This window comes from Camelus dromedarius, chromosome 7, assembly GCF_036321535.1.
Source record: "Camelus dromedarius isolate mCamDro1 chromosome 7, mCamDro1.pat, whole genome shotgun sequence".
NCBI classification, from domain to species: Eukaryota; Metazoa; Chordata; class Mammalia; order Artiodactyla; family Camelidae; genus Camelus; species Camelus dromedarius.
In genome coordinates, this window is record NC_087442.1 from 74,332,682 (window position 1) to 74,350,108 (window position 17,427).

At 39.4% G+C, this 17,427-nt stretch overlaps 1 protein-coding gene across 8 annotated transcripts in view; it reads left to right on the forward strand.

The window, feature by feature from the left end:
• The window catches only part of GSAP (gamma-secretase activating protein), a 113,468-nt gene that overhangs the window by 72,875 nt on the left and 23,166 nt on the right, over positions 1–17,427 (forward strand). For all 8 annotated transcript variants that reach the window (XM_064487656.1, XM_031454721.2, XM_031454723.2 and 5 more), the window contains 7 exons: positions 1,068–1,145; positions 2,539–2,616; positions 6,474–6,566; positions 6,695–6,912; positions 8,507–8,576; positions 9,120–9,202; positions 11,914–11,967. In XM_064487656.1, the coding sequence (XP_064343726.1) occupies positions 1,068–1,145; positions 2,539–2,616; positions 6,474–6,566; positions 6,695–6,912; positions 8,507–8,576; positions 9,120–9,202; positions 11,914–11,967 (674 nt within the window). The remainder of the gene's footprint in view (positions 1–1,067; positions 1,146–2,538; positions 2,617–6,473; positions 6,567–6,694; positions 6,913–8,506; positions 8,577–9,119; positions 9,203–11,913; positions 11,968–17,427) is intronic.

Here is a 17,427-nt window from a genome sequence, read left to right on the forward strand (position 1 = left end):
CGAATTTCGCACAACATATTGCAGTCTTAAAAGTCATTTAAAATGGTCACATATGACAAATGGTATAGAAAATGCTTAAACATGTCCTTAAATAACCTTCTTAGGGAAAGTGGACCTTTTTCCCTACCATGATTCTTTGATAAAGGAAGTCTAGTGGAGTATGGTAAAGGAAATACTGAGATTCACTGAAGTATAATAATGATTGAATTCACACAGCTAGTTAATATTAGCTCTGGGACTCGAACCCAGGTTTCTAGATGCCTTGTCAAGTTCCTTTCCATCCCAGAACTCTCCTACTGCAGGTAATCACATAAATGCTAGCATTAGAATTAGAAGTATCAGTTTAAGCGTAATGCCCTCATTTGTAGGTCACTGATGGACTTATCTAGTCCTTCTAAGTGGCAGCAGCTGCTAGAGATGATGGACAGTTTTACACATTGAAGAGGGTGGGAATACTGAGGTGTTCTGGAGTGGTGGGGTAAGTGAAAGCCATCAGGGCTCATCTGGAAAGGCCACTCTATGCCAGGAGCTCGCCTTTGCCCTTGGGTCCTGGCCCTCAGTGACCCAGATATGTGTGGGGACGGGCTCACACACCACATTTACTCTCATTGCCCCAGTTTGTCTTCCATTCGAGATAAAAAAGAAGATTGGAAACTTTCTGTAAAGAGGAGACACATTTTTGATAAACTGGGGTCTATAGCTATTAGGAATGGCTGGAAAACAAGCTAAAAAAGAGCATGGGGCAATATGTGTATGTCAGGAGAATCTCATGAAGCTTTGTAAACTTATCCAGACTCCCATGATTTCATACCCAGGAGCGTGTCTCTATGCATTTTCCTAGCCTTCCATACCTACCACAATACATTGCTCATAGCATGTGCTGAGTAATCATTTAACCAAAATTTCTTAGCAACTTATTAATAGTCCATTTCTGGAATTTGGGAATAATCTATCAGGTAAGTTGAAGCAGAACATCTAAAGGATTAAAGGTAAGGTTAAGTAGCTTAGGAAACTTTTTATTTGTCTGTGATTCTTTTAAACTGTACTAAATACCTTCTTCCTTCTAGGAAGTTTGTGTGTATGTTACTGCCCGAACATTGACTCTTGGGAGCGAATCACATATTCAGTGTTTTACTTTCATAAAGGTACTTTTCATTTTTACTTTGATATAATAATTTTTCCAAATTAGATAGATTTTTAAGGTCTTTTTACCTTGTAATAAATTTGATCAGTACATTGTATACCGGTATACCTATATAATATATGTTTCCTTAAGAAATTCATGAATGATGTTAACTAATTATGTTTATATTACATTTTGGATGATATTTTTGTAATATCTTTTTTTCCTGATCTATATCTTTTTTTCTAGGCCTCTAGACCAATCCTAATGGACATATTTGCCCAAAGTTTGTGTGTATTTGCTTTTTTATTATTACTGATTGGAAGGTACCAATAGATTTAACTTACAAAGGTACATAGGATTTTAGTTAAAAGTTTCCATGGGCCCAGACCTTAACAGGTCTTAGACCTAAGATACATTTATTTCATTTCACACACGTGTGGCCCAAGAAATTGATGTCAACAGTTTCCCTGGGGGACAGAAGTAAAGCGCCCAATCTTTTCTAGTTCTGTAGTCAATCACAGAGTGCCCTTTAATAGTTTTAGTCTGAATGATACTAAACAGTATTTATTTTGTTTGTTTAGTTCCTTAAAATTAGTATTTATGTAATACGTACTGTGGGTAGAATTAAAATTGTTTAAAATTAAAAATTTCAAAATTAAAAAAAACGTTGTGCCAAGTCACATAGAGTTTGTTCTGCAGGAGTGCCCAATATTAATTTCAGAAGTTAGAAATCAAAGTAAGAAAGTTGAATAACTTAATAATGAAGAAATTAAGAGTAACTTCAGAAGAAGACATATATACATGCTTTAATAGTATGAGTTTGATATTTGTGGAAAGTTTTCATACATTTTTCTAACGATTAATCTGATGATTAAAGCCAGTAAATAAAACTTCTTTGAAAGTTTTATTAAGAGCTAATAACTGTGATTAAGAGTTAGAAAAGTGGAGGGTGAAGCCCAACACTACACTGAGTTTAGTAGATAGCCTAAACCGTCGCTAACTCACAGTGGGATTCCTAAGTGATTCCGCGAAGCCTCATAGGTTGTTAATGACTGCCAGTGACCTTGAGGCCTGAGGGCCAGTCAGCCACCTGGTCTCCTCCACCTCTTGGGCCCTTAAGTAGATTTCTTCAGATCCTTCTGTCCCAGCACAGCCCAGTTTTTAAGGTCTAAGATTATGCATAAAACTGGAACAAATACTGAATTGTGACTGCACTCAGGTGACCCACCTTTCAGTGCTGGCTTTTGGAGAATGGTGGGGAACCTTGAGATCTAGGACTCTGAAGACACTTGCTTTGTCAGTTTCTCAGATACTCAATGTTGAGAGCATGACATAGAGTCACTGCCTTGGGTGGAATTCCAGCTCTTTGTTTCTTAACATCCTTCCTCTGGCTTCATGTTCTCTCTCCACAGGACATAGCAAGACCTTCACTGTTGCTCTTGGAAGTGTTGATTCACGTGTTACAAAGGGCATTACTTTTCTCAACCTTGGTGAGTGAGAGGCATATGTGTCTCTGTTCTGACCCTTCCTTCCAGTACATGTTATGCCTCAGCCTTCTATTTCTCATTTTTCTTTGCACCCCATTTTCTTCTGCCTCTTTGGGATTTGGGTTGTGAAGACTACCACTAACCTTTTTGAAGCCTGATGGGGGAAAGTTTCCTCTGGCACCCCTCCCCCCCCCCCCCCCCCCACGAAATTAGCCTTTTGTCAGCAGGGCAGGGAGGATGCATCTCCTTTCTTAGAGAACCTAGGCTGTGAACTTTTTTATGGTTTTAGTAGAACTCCTAAAAAGCCATTTGTTAGTATAAAAATGATTACAGTGAATGAGATGTTTCCTAAAAGCCTATGGGAAACAATACATCATGTTGTCCCCTGATTCTAGACGGACAGAAGCCCCTGGGAAATTGCCCATTCTCTGTCGCTAATTGCTAAAAGCTTCCAAGTCCCATAAATGATTTATGGATCAGCCTGAGTGACCTGCTTTACATTGAGTAAATCTGATAAAGGGAACTTGAATATTAGGCTTAAACATATTAAGCAAGTCTATCAGGAAGAAAATAAAGAAGGGGGTTATTGTACCTCCCTACTGAAGGCTGCTTTTCCATGCCAGTTGGGATGAGAGGCGCAAACAGGTTAGCACAAGACTAAACAGAACTGTTGCTTGCCTGCAGATGGGACATGGCACAGCATTTTAAAAAGAAAAGCTTCAGGTGTAGAGTGCATGATTCTTTGATATCTTTTATCCCAGTTCCCCAGTCCATCTGCTCTCATGACAGAGGCTTAGGAAGGTGTGATGTGAGGGATCTGGGCAAAGTGAGAACCAACAAGGTAAGAAAGTCCTTAAAAAGATTTGTTCAGTCTTTTTAAATTGAAGCATAGTTGATTTACCATATTGTATTAGTTTTAGGTGTACAACATAGTGATTCAATGTTTTTCTAGATGATACTCCATTTATAAAGCTATTACAAAACAATGGCTATATTTCCCCATGCTGTACAATATATCCTTGTTTATCTATTTAGCTTATTTATTTTATACATAGTAGTTGGTATCTTTTAATCCCCTACCTCTATCTTGTCCCACCCCTCTTCCCTCCCACTAGTAACAAATTTTTTCTCTATATCTGTGAGTGTGATTCTGTTTTGTTATATGTGTATGTTTTTTAGATTCCACATACAAGTGATAGCATAAAGTATTTTTCTTCCTCTGTCTGACTTATTTCACTAAGCATAGTACTCTCTAGGCCCATTCACACTGCTGTAAAAAAAAGATTTTTATCTTGTATGATGCGATTGATGAGGTAAGATATCTTATGCTCAGTGGGCCAGTATGTGGCAGTTTTTAATATGAGCTCTGAACCTGTGGGAAATTGCTTTAGAGAGGCCTGATTCTACTGCTTCCTGTGGTAAGAGAGATAAATATAAGGTTTCCTGGGTCTGGGACTTGATTCTTATCAGCAATGCTATATCAGCATCCCATCTCAAGGGTGATGTGGGAAACTTTCCACTAAAAAAACTTAGCTTTTTGTGAGGTCAAAGGGATCCTTCCCCTTTTTTTTTTTTTTTTAAACCCTTGGGAATGACTCTTAAAAAGGGCAGGCATGATTTAATCTAGGATCTTCAGAGTGTGGAGAGGGTAGAAATACTAGAGCTTTATAAAAATAGACTGTCTTACATAGGTCATCTTTCCTTCTTAAAACAGATTTTATTTTATAGGCATAAAATTGTACCCAAGATTAAAACTGCTCTAGTGGTAATTTTGGTGACAATAGTATTGGTTTTTGAGTGATGTCTTTTTGTTTTGTTTTGTTTTGTTATTTATTGCATACAATTTTCCTGAATTGTCACCCTGCTATAAGGGACTTACATTGATTTAAATATTAAAGAATAGAGTTTTTGTGGAAGTTTTCCATGAACTCCAAACACCTCTATATAAGAAAGATATGTTTATACATTAAAAACGACTATTTTTAAAATGAATATTACATGCTAAGTGTTTTACTAACATTATCTTGATCCTTACAGCAATTCTTCTTGGTGACATTATCCTCATTTTATAGATAATGAAGCTGAGGCTCAGAAAGTCTGTGGTGTGTGCACAAGCTTCTTTCAGTGTCTCTTATCCAGGGCACTATAATAGTTTCTTTTTGCTGCAATAAGGAATCACCACAAATTTAGCCCTTAAATAAATACATTGTCTTACGGTTCTGGAAGTCAGAATTCTGAAATAAATGAGTCTTGAAGGATCAAGGTTGGGGCAGAAATGTTTCCTTCTGGAGATTCCGGGCAAGAATTCATTCTTTGCCTCCTACAACATCTAGGGGCTAGCATTACTTGGCTTGTGACCACATCACTCCAGTGTCTTTCATCATCATGTGGTATCATCATGTGGTCTTCTCTTCTGTAGTCGTGTCCCCCTTCCTTCCTCTTAAAAAGCCATCTGTGATTACATTTGAGTCCAGCTGGATAATCCAGGATATTCTTCCTCATCGCAGGATCCTTAATCACATCTGCAAGTTCCCTTTTATCACTTACAGTAACATTTTCACTGACTCTGGGAATTACAACATGAACATCTATCTTTAGGAGCCATCATTCAGCCTGCCTACCACAGGTTCTGTTGACATTTTTGGTGAGACAGTAACATTTGTGTGAGAGTGTCTTGCACATTCAGGGATTTAACATCCTTGGGGCCAACTCATCAAATGGCAATAGGAATCTCCCCTCTGCCCCAGTGATTGTGACAACTCCAAACACCCTCATGTATTTCCAAATGCCCCCCCTCCCAGGGACATAGTACCACCCTAATTAACTGGTTAAGTGGTAGGGCTAGGAGTTAACCTAGGTCATTGGATACCTTTCCACTGTGCCCTACTATGTCATTTTGTGTTCTTCTGCTTAAGCGTTGCTATAATGTGCTAAGTACTTTACTATCACTTAATCCACAGTGACTGAAGGGACACTTGTAAGTCAACTGGTTAGAGTCTTATATCCTCTTTCCTTTCCCTTCCACAGAATGCCTTCTATGCAAATGATTAGCATGTATTTCTTTGCTTCTTAGGGAAAAAAGAGTCCAGCTGGCTCTCTTATAATCTAAATGTTTCATGTATATGAAATTCACTAGTATTGTGTGAATTTCTGTTTTTCTAAGATCCTAGAGAAATTATTGGCAAGGGCTGCTTCCACCCTCCCATTCTCCAGAAATCTATTTTTTGCACCTTGCCTCAGTCTGTGTGCAAATGTTCTTGGTACAAAAATATCTAGTGCAGAGACTGTTAAGGTGTGAATTCTAGGCAGGTATCTGTGCAAGGAAACAAACTAGTCCCTCACAAAGTGTCAGAATGCCTGCAGAGGCTGTTTGGTTGAATATCAATGTAAAGGTTCTTTCGTTGATGGTGGTAGTGAAGACGATGAACAGTGGGCAAACATAGGAAACTAGATTTTACAGCTTCCCCCAAATGGCACAAATTACGAAGGAAATTCCCATTATAAGCTATTTCAAGCCTGTCAGATTAAGGAATAGCTCATGTTGCTTGATATTTTTTATTCTAACTTGCTCTCAGAGCTCATTTAGACTCATATAAAGCCACAATTCAATTAGAAATAAAGCTACAGTTGTAAATTAAGACCATGGCTAAATGTCTGAAGAAAATTAGCCAGACAGAAATAAATGAGAATGACTGGTCAGATGAAATGTACTGACTTAGACACCTTAATATCACGTCGGTCAAAACTTTTGTGTTTTAAGAGGCTCAAAGAAAAATAGGGACACAGTAAAGTTCTTGGCTTTATCTGTACCTGTACAGCTCTTGCCACGTGGAGATGATTTAAGTCTTTCTCTTCCACAGACTATTATGTGGCTGTTTACTTACCTGGTCATTTCTTTCATCTACTTAACATTCAGCACCCAGACCTGATCTGCCACAGCCTATTTCTGACAGGTATGGCTATAGTTCTCCCCTCGTGAACACAGTCCATTGGGTTTGTTTTAATGTTTTAACATTAATATTTATGTCTTGGGGAGAAGGGGTTTTTTTTTATTTGGTAATCTTTTTTTTTTTTTGACCAGGAAACAATGAAGTGATTGATATGCTACCTCACAGGCCTTTCCAGTCGCTGTCGGGGCCCCTGGTCCTGGATGGGGGCTCTGGGAAGCTCTATAGGGTGCTCCTCAACCAGTCATATTTATTGGAGTTCCTGCGGGACACCCGGCTGGACTGTGAAAGGATGGCCTTGCTGCACTGCGTGCTCTCGTGTGGCCGAGACCCACAGCGACTGGAGGCCAAGGTGGGGGCATAGCTTATGTTTAAAAACTGGCTAATGGACAGCACCCAACGTACATTTAGTGGTCGAAATGAACGGAAGTTACTTTTACTTGGTAACGATGGATGTTTATGGTCTCTGTCCTGACTTGAACATATTGTTCCCTTGTGCTCCTTCTTCATGGACACAGACCTCAGACTGTGAAGGCAGGTCTGTTCTGACTGTTCTCTTTCCCATATTGTGGGTAAATGTTATATCAGTAACATTCCAAAGAAGTGTTCGGTAAATAGTGAGTTTCTCAAATATCTACTTTTTCTCCTGGTCTATATTTGGTGTATATCATCAAAAGGACTAAAATCTAGTGGTAAATAAAAATCTATTTATTACATTTTCAATAAAGATAGCTTACATTTAAAGTTATATTTCACATTACAGTTTATGAAGCACTTTCACACATCTTATAATGTTACAGCCATTCTGTGAAGCTAGAGAAACCCCCCATTAAACTTGATTGGGACCAATAGGTGGTTGGGAAATTGAAAAAAATATATCCTAAATATTTTAACCTAAAACATATAAATGCACATTTATTCACCTATCTTTTGGTGTAGATTAAGGCCCTTTCTTTGTATATCAGCTAATTGGGAGTTCAGAATCATTTTTCTTACATAAAACCACTAGTAACGTCTTGTCTCTGACTGCCTATTACTTTCTTTTTCTTTTCTTTTCATTTTTTTCCCCTAAAGAGGTGAATAGTTTAAAGATCCTTTCAAAGCAATTTGTGTATATCAGGCAATTTTTTTCCTCAGTCTTTTATAGTTGTCTCACTTATGCCTAGTTTTTTAAATAAGTGTTTTAGAGACATACCTTTGAGTCTTTCCCAAGCATTCAACTTTTTATTGACCCACTGGCACTCTTTTTGCATCCACATTTCACCTGTCCATGGTAATATTTTATTAAATTACTTAATTGTGAGAGTAAGTACGACTAGCACGAGTACGTTTGGAAATAAGAACAACTTACTGGCAGGAGCATAAACGCGAGTGCTCCGGGGCTGGACAAGCTTTATAGCGTTAACTCTAAGGTAGGGAACAAGGGCTTTCATTCCTGCATCGGGAGAGGATGGTTATAGAGACTGTGACAGAATTGTTGATGTAACGGATCGCACCTTCCTTGGGAAGACAGTATATAGCCCTGCGTACAACGATTAAACGGTGTGACTAGCTGGAATTTAGACCCAGCTCTGCTGCCTCCAAGCTCATTGGTTGGGTTGCGTTTTCTTCTGTATCCCACAGCTCTTCAGACTGCTGCTTTGCTATAATATGTCCTACTCTAGCAAAAACAAACAGTGGGTTGAAGAAGGCTTATTTGGATTCCAGCCAAGGGCGTTTATTAAAGTGATACATAAAAAGCATCTCATTTACAATGCTGTTTTACCCACACGGTCTTGCATTATGTGTCTTGAAGACATTATCAGCGTGAATGTATTCTCAGGCAATTCCAGAATAGATTTAGAATTTTAAAAGATTCATGTGTATTTTGTACTTCTTTGGTGGGAGTGGGGGTACTCAGGGTGCAGATTTAAATACCAACAGAGTTGTCTTCTTACTTTTCAAAGATTATTCAGTGGATTTCTGAGAACATCTCGGCCTGCCATTCATTTGACCTCATTCAGGAATTTTTAATTGGTAGGTGTTGCTGATGGTGCATGTTAAGTTGAATCCTTGACCCTTTTGCTTGAGGGAAAGCAGTAAATTGGTAATGCCTCAGTCTGTTGAAATGCTGGTAAGGAGAAATTTTTTTTAAAAACTCTATTGTAGTCAGCAGCTAATTAAATTTCATTCTCTTGTGGTTTTGTGAGAAGCTGTGGCTGTTCAGAGACTGATGAGATATCAGATATGATCTTAATTCTATAACCTTATTAGTGATTTTTTTTTTTCAGTACAGTTTAACTTTCTTTGTTCAGTTTTGTACTGGCTGGTTCTGTGTGAAGCGGTATAATGTTATTTGGGTAGAAGTAAGTGCCAAATAAATTTTTAAAAAATAATTATCATATAAAAAGCAGAACCCGAACATTTTAATCTGCAGATAGAACCATCACGATTCGTCTTTTTAGGATGAGGATGGAGGCAATGAAAACTCTTGCTGGTTTGTTTATTTTGGTGAATTACGTTTATTGCCGTATTCTTCTTATTAAAACATGCCTCTTTCCTCCCCTGAAATTTACTCAGCTTCTTCATATTGGAGCATCTATCCAGAGACAAGTAACATGGATAAACTTTTGCCATATTCCTCACTGCTCACCTGGAATACAGTAAGTTAACACTTTGTATTCCTTATGTAATTACAGTTGATTCACAGTTGTGGGTCGGCTGTATGACACCCCTGTCACAGTAATCAAGGCTGGGATTTCATTTCTGTTTTGACTCATAAGGATCTGAGTTGGAGTTTTCTGGCAGACAAATAATAGTGAATCCTTGCTGTTGGACAAAGGTATTTATATAAAGCAGTAGAACTGAAGGAGAAGTTACAGCATATGTGTTACTCTCCCTACTACTAAGCAGAATTAAGCCTCTATCATTTTCAGATGGTTTTAGTTTAAATTTTTTTTTTAGCAACTAGAGTAGATGAAAATATTTCTTAGGTTTTTATAAATGAGGAGCAACTGAACTACTGCCGTTATTCTGAGCTGTTCTATTTACTTAGTAGATAAGCACCTTCATGACCTTTTTTCCCCAGCCTTAGAAAGAAGATCTACTAACTCTAGAGCTTCAAGATCCGTAAAAGTCAGTAATCTTAAGCATTCAATCTTTTCTTCCTGTTGGTCAGTCTCCCTTCCTTTTCATTGAGAAGAAATGTTTCAAAATAAAACATTGTTCATTTTCTCTTGAACATGGTTCAGTAAACTGAGCTTTGTTGGATCAGAAGTGAAAACCATGTACAGCTGCCCCTGAAAAAGATTCTGCCTCTTTTCCTTTCATCTTTATATGTTAGAACTACTATATGCTTAGTCTTGAGTTAGAGGTTTATATCAAAAAGGCATTTAGAAAAATAGATTTAATTTAGGCAACACAGACATACGAAAACAAGTATTAGGATAAATTATAACAGTTCCTGTTTTGTTTTGAGACTAAGTACAGTCCTTAAAAAGATGTATCATGTGTGTTTGATTAATTTCTAAATATTGGGCATGCACAATAGTGGTGTTTTCCCAAAGACCCTTTCTTCTTGTCGCTCACTGTTAGAGTTATTAAACTTTCATGACTCACTCTAGAATTATAAGGGAAAGATCTGAGCTTGTTTCTTCTCCAGGTCCTTACTGTTTTAAGAACCCTTGTGAAAATATGTGCAGACTCTGTGGTAAAGTGGCAGGAAGCTTGCAGGTTAAACTCCCCCTCCACTTCCCGTCCACCCACACCCCAGGCCAGGAAACACACATTTCAGCTTCCTCCCCTCACCACCCAACACTGTCTGTCACTGTCCCGTGTTCAGTGTCTCAGAGGTTCCCAGGGTTGTGTTTAAAGATGGAGCAGGTTATTAACTGGATGTTGTGTGACGGGATCGTCTTGACAGGCACTTCTTCACATGTGGATTTCTCGTGACTGTGTGGGCACAGGAGCTGTTGTGGACATAGAGTGACATCAGGAATCCCTACACGAAGTACAGTATAGAAAAACTCAGTTATAACCACTGTGTACTGTGCTTGTTTGGGGTCTACCACGCTGCTTTAAACTTCTCGCCGTTGGAGTAGGTTACCTTAAAGGTCTCTCCTAATCCTGAAATTCTATGAGTCTATGATTATCTTTAGCAATGATGCAAATCATTTACTTTTCTTTCATCTGCAAATGCCCTTAATGCTATACCCTTAATAAACACCTGCCACAACAGAAAACATTAATTTTACACTTCTTTATGGGGACAGGTTATTTCTGTAAATAACTAAATTGGATTTTTTGAAGATATTAGAAAATAGGGTGCTCTTACACATAGATAATCCTGAATTATGCTTTTCAGACAATGAGCCTTGTTATATCTATTTTAAGATGCTATTTATAACCTAAAGCTGTCGTGATAAGTGAAGCACATGTAGGTTTTTATCACAGGATTTCTCCTGTCACAGTGGAGAACTCAGATGCTTGAAAGTTCTGGAAATTTATTTCTCCATCCCCGTGATGCCCTTTTTCACAGACTATTGTATGTCAGTAAAATCCAGGATAGTTAAGTTCTAAACAAATAACAGATTTTATTTCTACATAACACCTTCTAAATTATTTTCTCAAGTATCATCTGCTTTCTTTTTTTTAGGAAATAAAAGAGGAATTGACTAGTTGAGAGGTTACTGTACAACATGATTAACATGGAAACACACTTCTCAAAATAACCAAATAAATGGCAATTTTGGAAGTTTATCTTTTTATTTGAATTTCTATTTTAATACTCACTAGTTAGCAGAGTGTATAATGTGGACTTCCTGATATGAACTGCATCGTTCACATTTGCCATGGTGATCACGCTGTGTAAATTTTTACAGGGATCTCTTATTTCCAAAATTATGGTGCAGGATGAGGTGCAGAACAATTTTCCACTGAAGTCAGAAAAGAATCCCATTAGTAAGCCAGGAGCCAACTATTATACATTTTAGTGAAAGAGAAGAAGGAGGAAGGAGTTTGAAAAAAAAAAAGGAAAGGGTCCACCTTATTATTATTATGCTAGATGGTGCAAGTGTAATTTGCCTCCTTTGTTCTTAAATGGAAATGTGTAAATAATACATTATTTACTCTGTATTTCTTTATAATAGTCTTATCCCTTCCTCTAGCGACACTGTCAACTATTACAATCATAATTTTGCCAAATATTTCCCTTCCTGCGTTCACTGTTATTTATAAGCCCTCAGGTTTATTTAAAGTAGAGGTTAGCAAACTGGGAGCTGCCCTCAGCTTCTGTCTGTGCAGAAAACACTTCCTGAAGGCTCTGGCTGGTGGTGGTTGATATGTTTAGCACTTGTATGTTTTTTCCCCACCATAGGAAATTCCTGGAATAACCCTTGTGACAGAAGAGATCCCATTGCCTCTTATGAAGGTAAGTCCTTACAGTGAGAGACGGAAGCACGGGCCTGCTTGGCTTCCTTGCTGGCCTTCACATTCCTCTGCCCTGAGTGTTACGGTGGTTCCAGAGAGGACTGTAAACTGTCAGGGGAGGATGGGGTGAGGCATTGGGCTTGTTCTCCTGAAAATCCTTCCTAAATGGTAGAGCAGTCACTCAGATGATATCAAGGCAACTCTTTTTAAAGAGTGAAGTTTTCTGAAGATGGAGAGCTCAGCTTGAGCCGTATAGAGGTCTACTTTCTACTGTGCCTCCAGCCAATCCATGCTGGAGGGGTTCTTGTGCATTTTCTTCTGAGGACTTGGGAGCTTTTTTTTTTTTTTTCACTTCATTTGTGTTGTCACCCCTCAACAAACACACACACACACACACACACACACACACACACACAATCTTAAAACCATTAAGTAAACTGGGCTGGGATTATCTAATTTCCTTCTGGTTCTGAGAACAGCTTTTCTGTTTCTCAAGAGTGACCTGCATGGGCTATCTGTGGTCTCAGCACACACCTCCTGCCTGCCCGCTCAGCGGCAGCTTTAGTGTCTCTCTGCAGTCTGGTACTTTCAGAAGAGTTTCTGAATACAATAGGGAGGGTAGGGTGGGGGTGAGTGAGTAGAAAAGAATGTGTGTGTAGTTAAAAACTGGGGAGTAGTTTAGCGCAGTTTCCTTGAAGCTCCTTTGTTGTTTTTGGCATTGCCTCCTGTTAATTATAGCTTGATGTGTGCTGGGAAATCTCAACTTTTGGCAGCAGGCAGCTCCGTGTGCTTCTGTCTTTTACTATTTACCTTTGATTCTTTTGGATCCACAAAGGGCAAGCCAGGCCTGGGCAGCTCAGGGAAGCTCTGGGTGTTTGAGGTCATAGCGATGCCCTGGGGGTGAGAGAGGGCCACCTGGGGCGGGTTTAGTGGTTCTGGGTTTCGGTCCTAAGAAGGGTCCTTAAGGGGAGACTGACTAGAGATGTTTCTAGGCAGCAGCATGAGACGGCTGTGAAGGTCTGCAAAGGTAGGAAGACGAAGGGAAAAGAAAGTTTTGATTTAACAGCTTAAAAGTTTTTTAGTGAAAGCCTCCATCCTTTCAATTAATTGTTTCTGCTTTTACCACTAGTCCTACCAAACTCATACTGTGTTTGATGGACACACAATAAACCAGTGAAGGAAATTTTAAAAAGAAAACAATGTCACCCACAATTCTATACTTCCTGACATATGAACCATTTCCCCCATTTCCTCTTGGTTTGTCATAGGTATGTACATTCTATCTAATAGTAATGGCCATCTAGAGACATTTCGTAACAGTTATGAATTATTTCTGTACATTTTTCATGTTGGTACGTAAACTTCATAATTTTCATGGTTATGATTTCTAATGACTCCATAGGATTACATTATGTGGCAGTGTCTTGATTTACTTAATCATTCTCTAGAGAGTCCCCATTAAAAAAAAATTTTACCATTAAAAATGTTGCAGTAAATATTTTTATACAGTTTTGTGCGTGTGTGTGATTTATTCTCCTAAGGTTAAATGCCCACATGTATTATTGGATGAAAGAGTATGACAATTTTTATAGCCTTTGAGTCTTATTGCCAAATTAATACTCAAAAATTGTTGTGATAATTTACACTGTTATAAGGGATTTATGAGTTTATCAGTTTTACTATAACCTTCTCAACATTGTGTATTTTCACTTAAAAAATTAAGTAATGATAAAAGAGTGATGGGAGAGTTCTCAAATTTTTTAACCCATTGGCTTATTCTAAGAATACAATATGCCTTTGCTTAGGAACAAAATAGTTTATTTTTATACTTCCTGATTTTTTTTCTATTTGTGTGTGTGTTTATTTCTGTGTAAAATGATGTTTTTATGTACTTCATTTTTTTTTTCTCCTTTGATACCCACTTTGCCTTACCCTCATTTTTTTTCTTCTCCCCTTAGTGCCTCTAGCAGTTGGCTCTGCAGACAATCGTTTCCTATTAACTATTCCTGACTCTGCTTGGGAGCTCTTCCCTGACTCCTGTGTATTTGTATGCTAGTAGGAAGTGTTCCCCAGGGCAAGTTTGAGCAGTAGATCTCTTCACTGCCCTCTCCACTCAGACAAGACCCACCAGGGAGGCTGAGGCATGCTGCTGGGATTTGCCCTGGGCTCAGGAGGGTTTGGTACTGGGTTTGGTTTGGCCAGTTCCCCCCCTTCCCCCATCACTAATCGGTACCTTCCAGTTCACGGGACAGCTGGCCCTGAGAGCTCTTGTTTGTTTCCCCATCTCTGCTTACATAATACCCCTCACTATAAGTTACTGCCTTTGACCTACTTCTACCCAATTCCCAGCTTCATTACGTTGCAGTGAATGAATCTGGTTGCCATGGCACATCCCCTACATTTCCCCCCTCCCCGGCCCCACTTATGTGACAGTTCTTGCAGCTTACCTGATAGCAGGTGGCTCTGAGCACCCTCTACCTGAATCTCACGCTACCTTTTGAAGGCATGCTTGCTGTCAGACTTTCCTCAAGGCCCAGGGGACCCATGTCTACTCTGACCACATTTGCTTCCATCCTGCTTGGAAGATGACTGCCCTGATAAGGAGTCTGGAGAGGGAAGGGCAAAATGAAACTGAATGAGCGCTTTCCTTCTGCTCTCTCTGAAAAGAAGTTTAGAGTGAAGTGGAGCAGTTTACATGTTTAGTCTATGAACACCGGGTTTAACTGGTTTGCAGCAGTTTATCACCTGAAAGACAAAAGGCTTCTTGATTTTAATAGAATGGTTTCCAAAAGAATTCTTAAAAGTGAATCAAAATATGTATTGAAACAAGTTCCTCACCTTAAAAGAAATGTCATCAAGAATGACCTTCCAAAGAATGATTTTATCCCCTCCACAGGAAGCCATGTAAGGATTTTTTGAAAAAAAAAAAAAAAAAGAAAAGAAAAGAAAAGGAATAATACCTTACTTGAATATCAAGATAAAAGTTGAATGAGCATGCCACCAATGGAGAAATGGAGTGTTTTTATTAAAGTATTTTTTAAGCCAGACATCTTTAGCTTCATTTTCCAAAGTAAGGAAGCCTTTAAATTTAATCATTTGTGTAGCGATTTTTAACTTTCTGACCCAGAGACTCGGAAGGAGAAAGACTTCAAGTCCTTCCCCACCAGGAGCCACTCCACGTGAGGGCGTTGCTGCCTGGGTCTGTCGGGGTCTAGAGATCCCTGAGCAACTGGGGAAAGAGCAGTTGACACCTGGGCTGTTCTCCACTCAGAGACGTGTTCACTTAAGGATGCTGCTTCTCTCACACACTTAAAAAATGTTTAAAAATACTGTTTTAATTGGGCAGAGCATGAGTTTAATGCTTATTAAAGCACAAAAACCACCTTTTTTTCCTTGACCCTCCCAGTACAGAGAGCCGCCATCACTTCAATAAAAAGCTTTCTTAAAGATCCAAAGTATCAACAGAATCACAGTGTGAGCTTGCAAGTTTTAAAAATTAGAATTGTTGCTCTGACAGCAATGTAGCACTACCAGAAATGTCAGTTAGTTATGTGGGAAATATTAATTGACTTTCCACAGTTTCGTTTGTACCTATGTGATACTGCACTATAACTAGGAATATGTATCTGGTCTTCATCCATGATTCCTGGCACAGAGCTCTTAAAATCCTTGCAGTTTCCTCAGTGATAAGAACTACAGGGACATCTTTTGTTATAATACTTAGTGTTTGTTCCCAGTTCCTGAAATAACTCCAGAACACAAAGGTGAAAAGAATGTCTTTTGTTATTCCTAATAAGCCCCTTCCAACCACACCTGAGTTTGTTAAAGAGGTGACTTTTGGAAAGCACCTCAGGATGGGGGCTGGTTGCCTGGAGAATGAAGTGTGTGATTAGAGGGTTGGAACTTTGAGAATCTGCCGCCACCACTTTCCAAGGCTAGAGTGGCTGGAGGTTCAGTTCAGTCACCAGTGGCCAGTGATTGAATCAAGCATGCCTGTGTAATGGAGCCTCTAGAAAGGACCCTAACTGAAGGGTTTCAGAGACCTCTCAGGGATGAATATTCATAGATGTGGGGGCGGAGGTGGAGTGTCTGGAGAGGGCATGGAAGCTCAGGGCCCATTCCCTCATGCTTGCCCCATGCATCTCTTTGATCTGGCTTTTGAGTTGTATCCTTTTGTAATAAACTGGTGTATAGTAAGTGAACTGTTTTCCTGAGTTCTGTGAGCCACTGTAACAAATTGCAGAGCCCAAAGAGGGGGTCTTGGGAACCTCTGATTTCTAGGCGGTCAGTCAGAATCATAGATAACAACCTGAACTTGCAATTGGCACCTGAAATAGGGGACACTCTTGTGGGACTGAGCCCTCAACCTGTGGGATCTGACACTATCTCTGGGTGAATTGTAGGACGCCCTGCAGGTGTTAAAGAATTGATAGGTGTGGGGGAAAAAAACCCCACACATTTGGTGACCAGAAGTGAAGTATTCTGGGGATAGTCGGTTATAGAGGAAAAAATTAGTTTTTCCTATAGAACATATTTTGGGGGACAGTTCAATCACTATTGTAAAAACATAATTTTATGATGTTATAAAGAAACACTACTTATTAGAGACAGAGCACCAGACTGGTCAATTCATTCCTATTGTATCTGTAGGGATGGAGGGAACTTTGGTTTACTTCCCAGATGATGAAATTGAGGAACAGACCCAGGACCAAGGATCCTAGTGTTTGTTTCTCTCCTACCCTCCACTACCCTGTGCTGCTCTTATTCATGGCTTTGGTTGAAGGCATACACTTAATTCTTAAGGCTAAGAGGAGGGAACTATCTTAGCGTGGGCTTTCTCAGGAAATATGCTGGTTGTGAGATGGAACAGGTTACAGCTGTATTTAAGAGGTTACATAAAAAAAAATACAGCCCATTAAAAATGGCTAAGAGTACTACCCAGCTCGGCCAAGAAGAGAGATTTTTTTTACTTGACTTGGGAAGAAGGAGGAAGTTCTCTTACAAATAGGAGAACTGGCACTCACAAAATGCCGTCCCCTTAACAGGAACAGGAAGCCTCAGGAGTCACCGATCCTGTGCATGGATGGCCCTGTTTGGTATGGTACCTTACTAGCTTTATGGACACATAGGTGTTTCTATTTTATCCTGTCTGTGCTGCAGGTAGTGGGTCGCTGTGTTTCTCTGGGCTGCAAGTAAAAGCTGATACTGAGATGGTGTCCCCTGAAGAGCTGAGTGGATTGATGCTTTACCTCCGCTGGTTGAGCCCTGATAGGAAAAGTAAAGGTTCTCTCTGAGTTGGCTTCCTCTTCTGTAAAAGAAGATACTGGTTAATCAGCAAATGTAGGACCAAAGCCTGAGGGCCTTTCAGAAATGAAAGGCAGATTTTTTTTTTCTTTCCTGGCAGTCGTTTACAGACGAGCCAGTAAGTACCATAGGGCTCCTCCTCTTCCTCCCCTCCCCC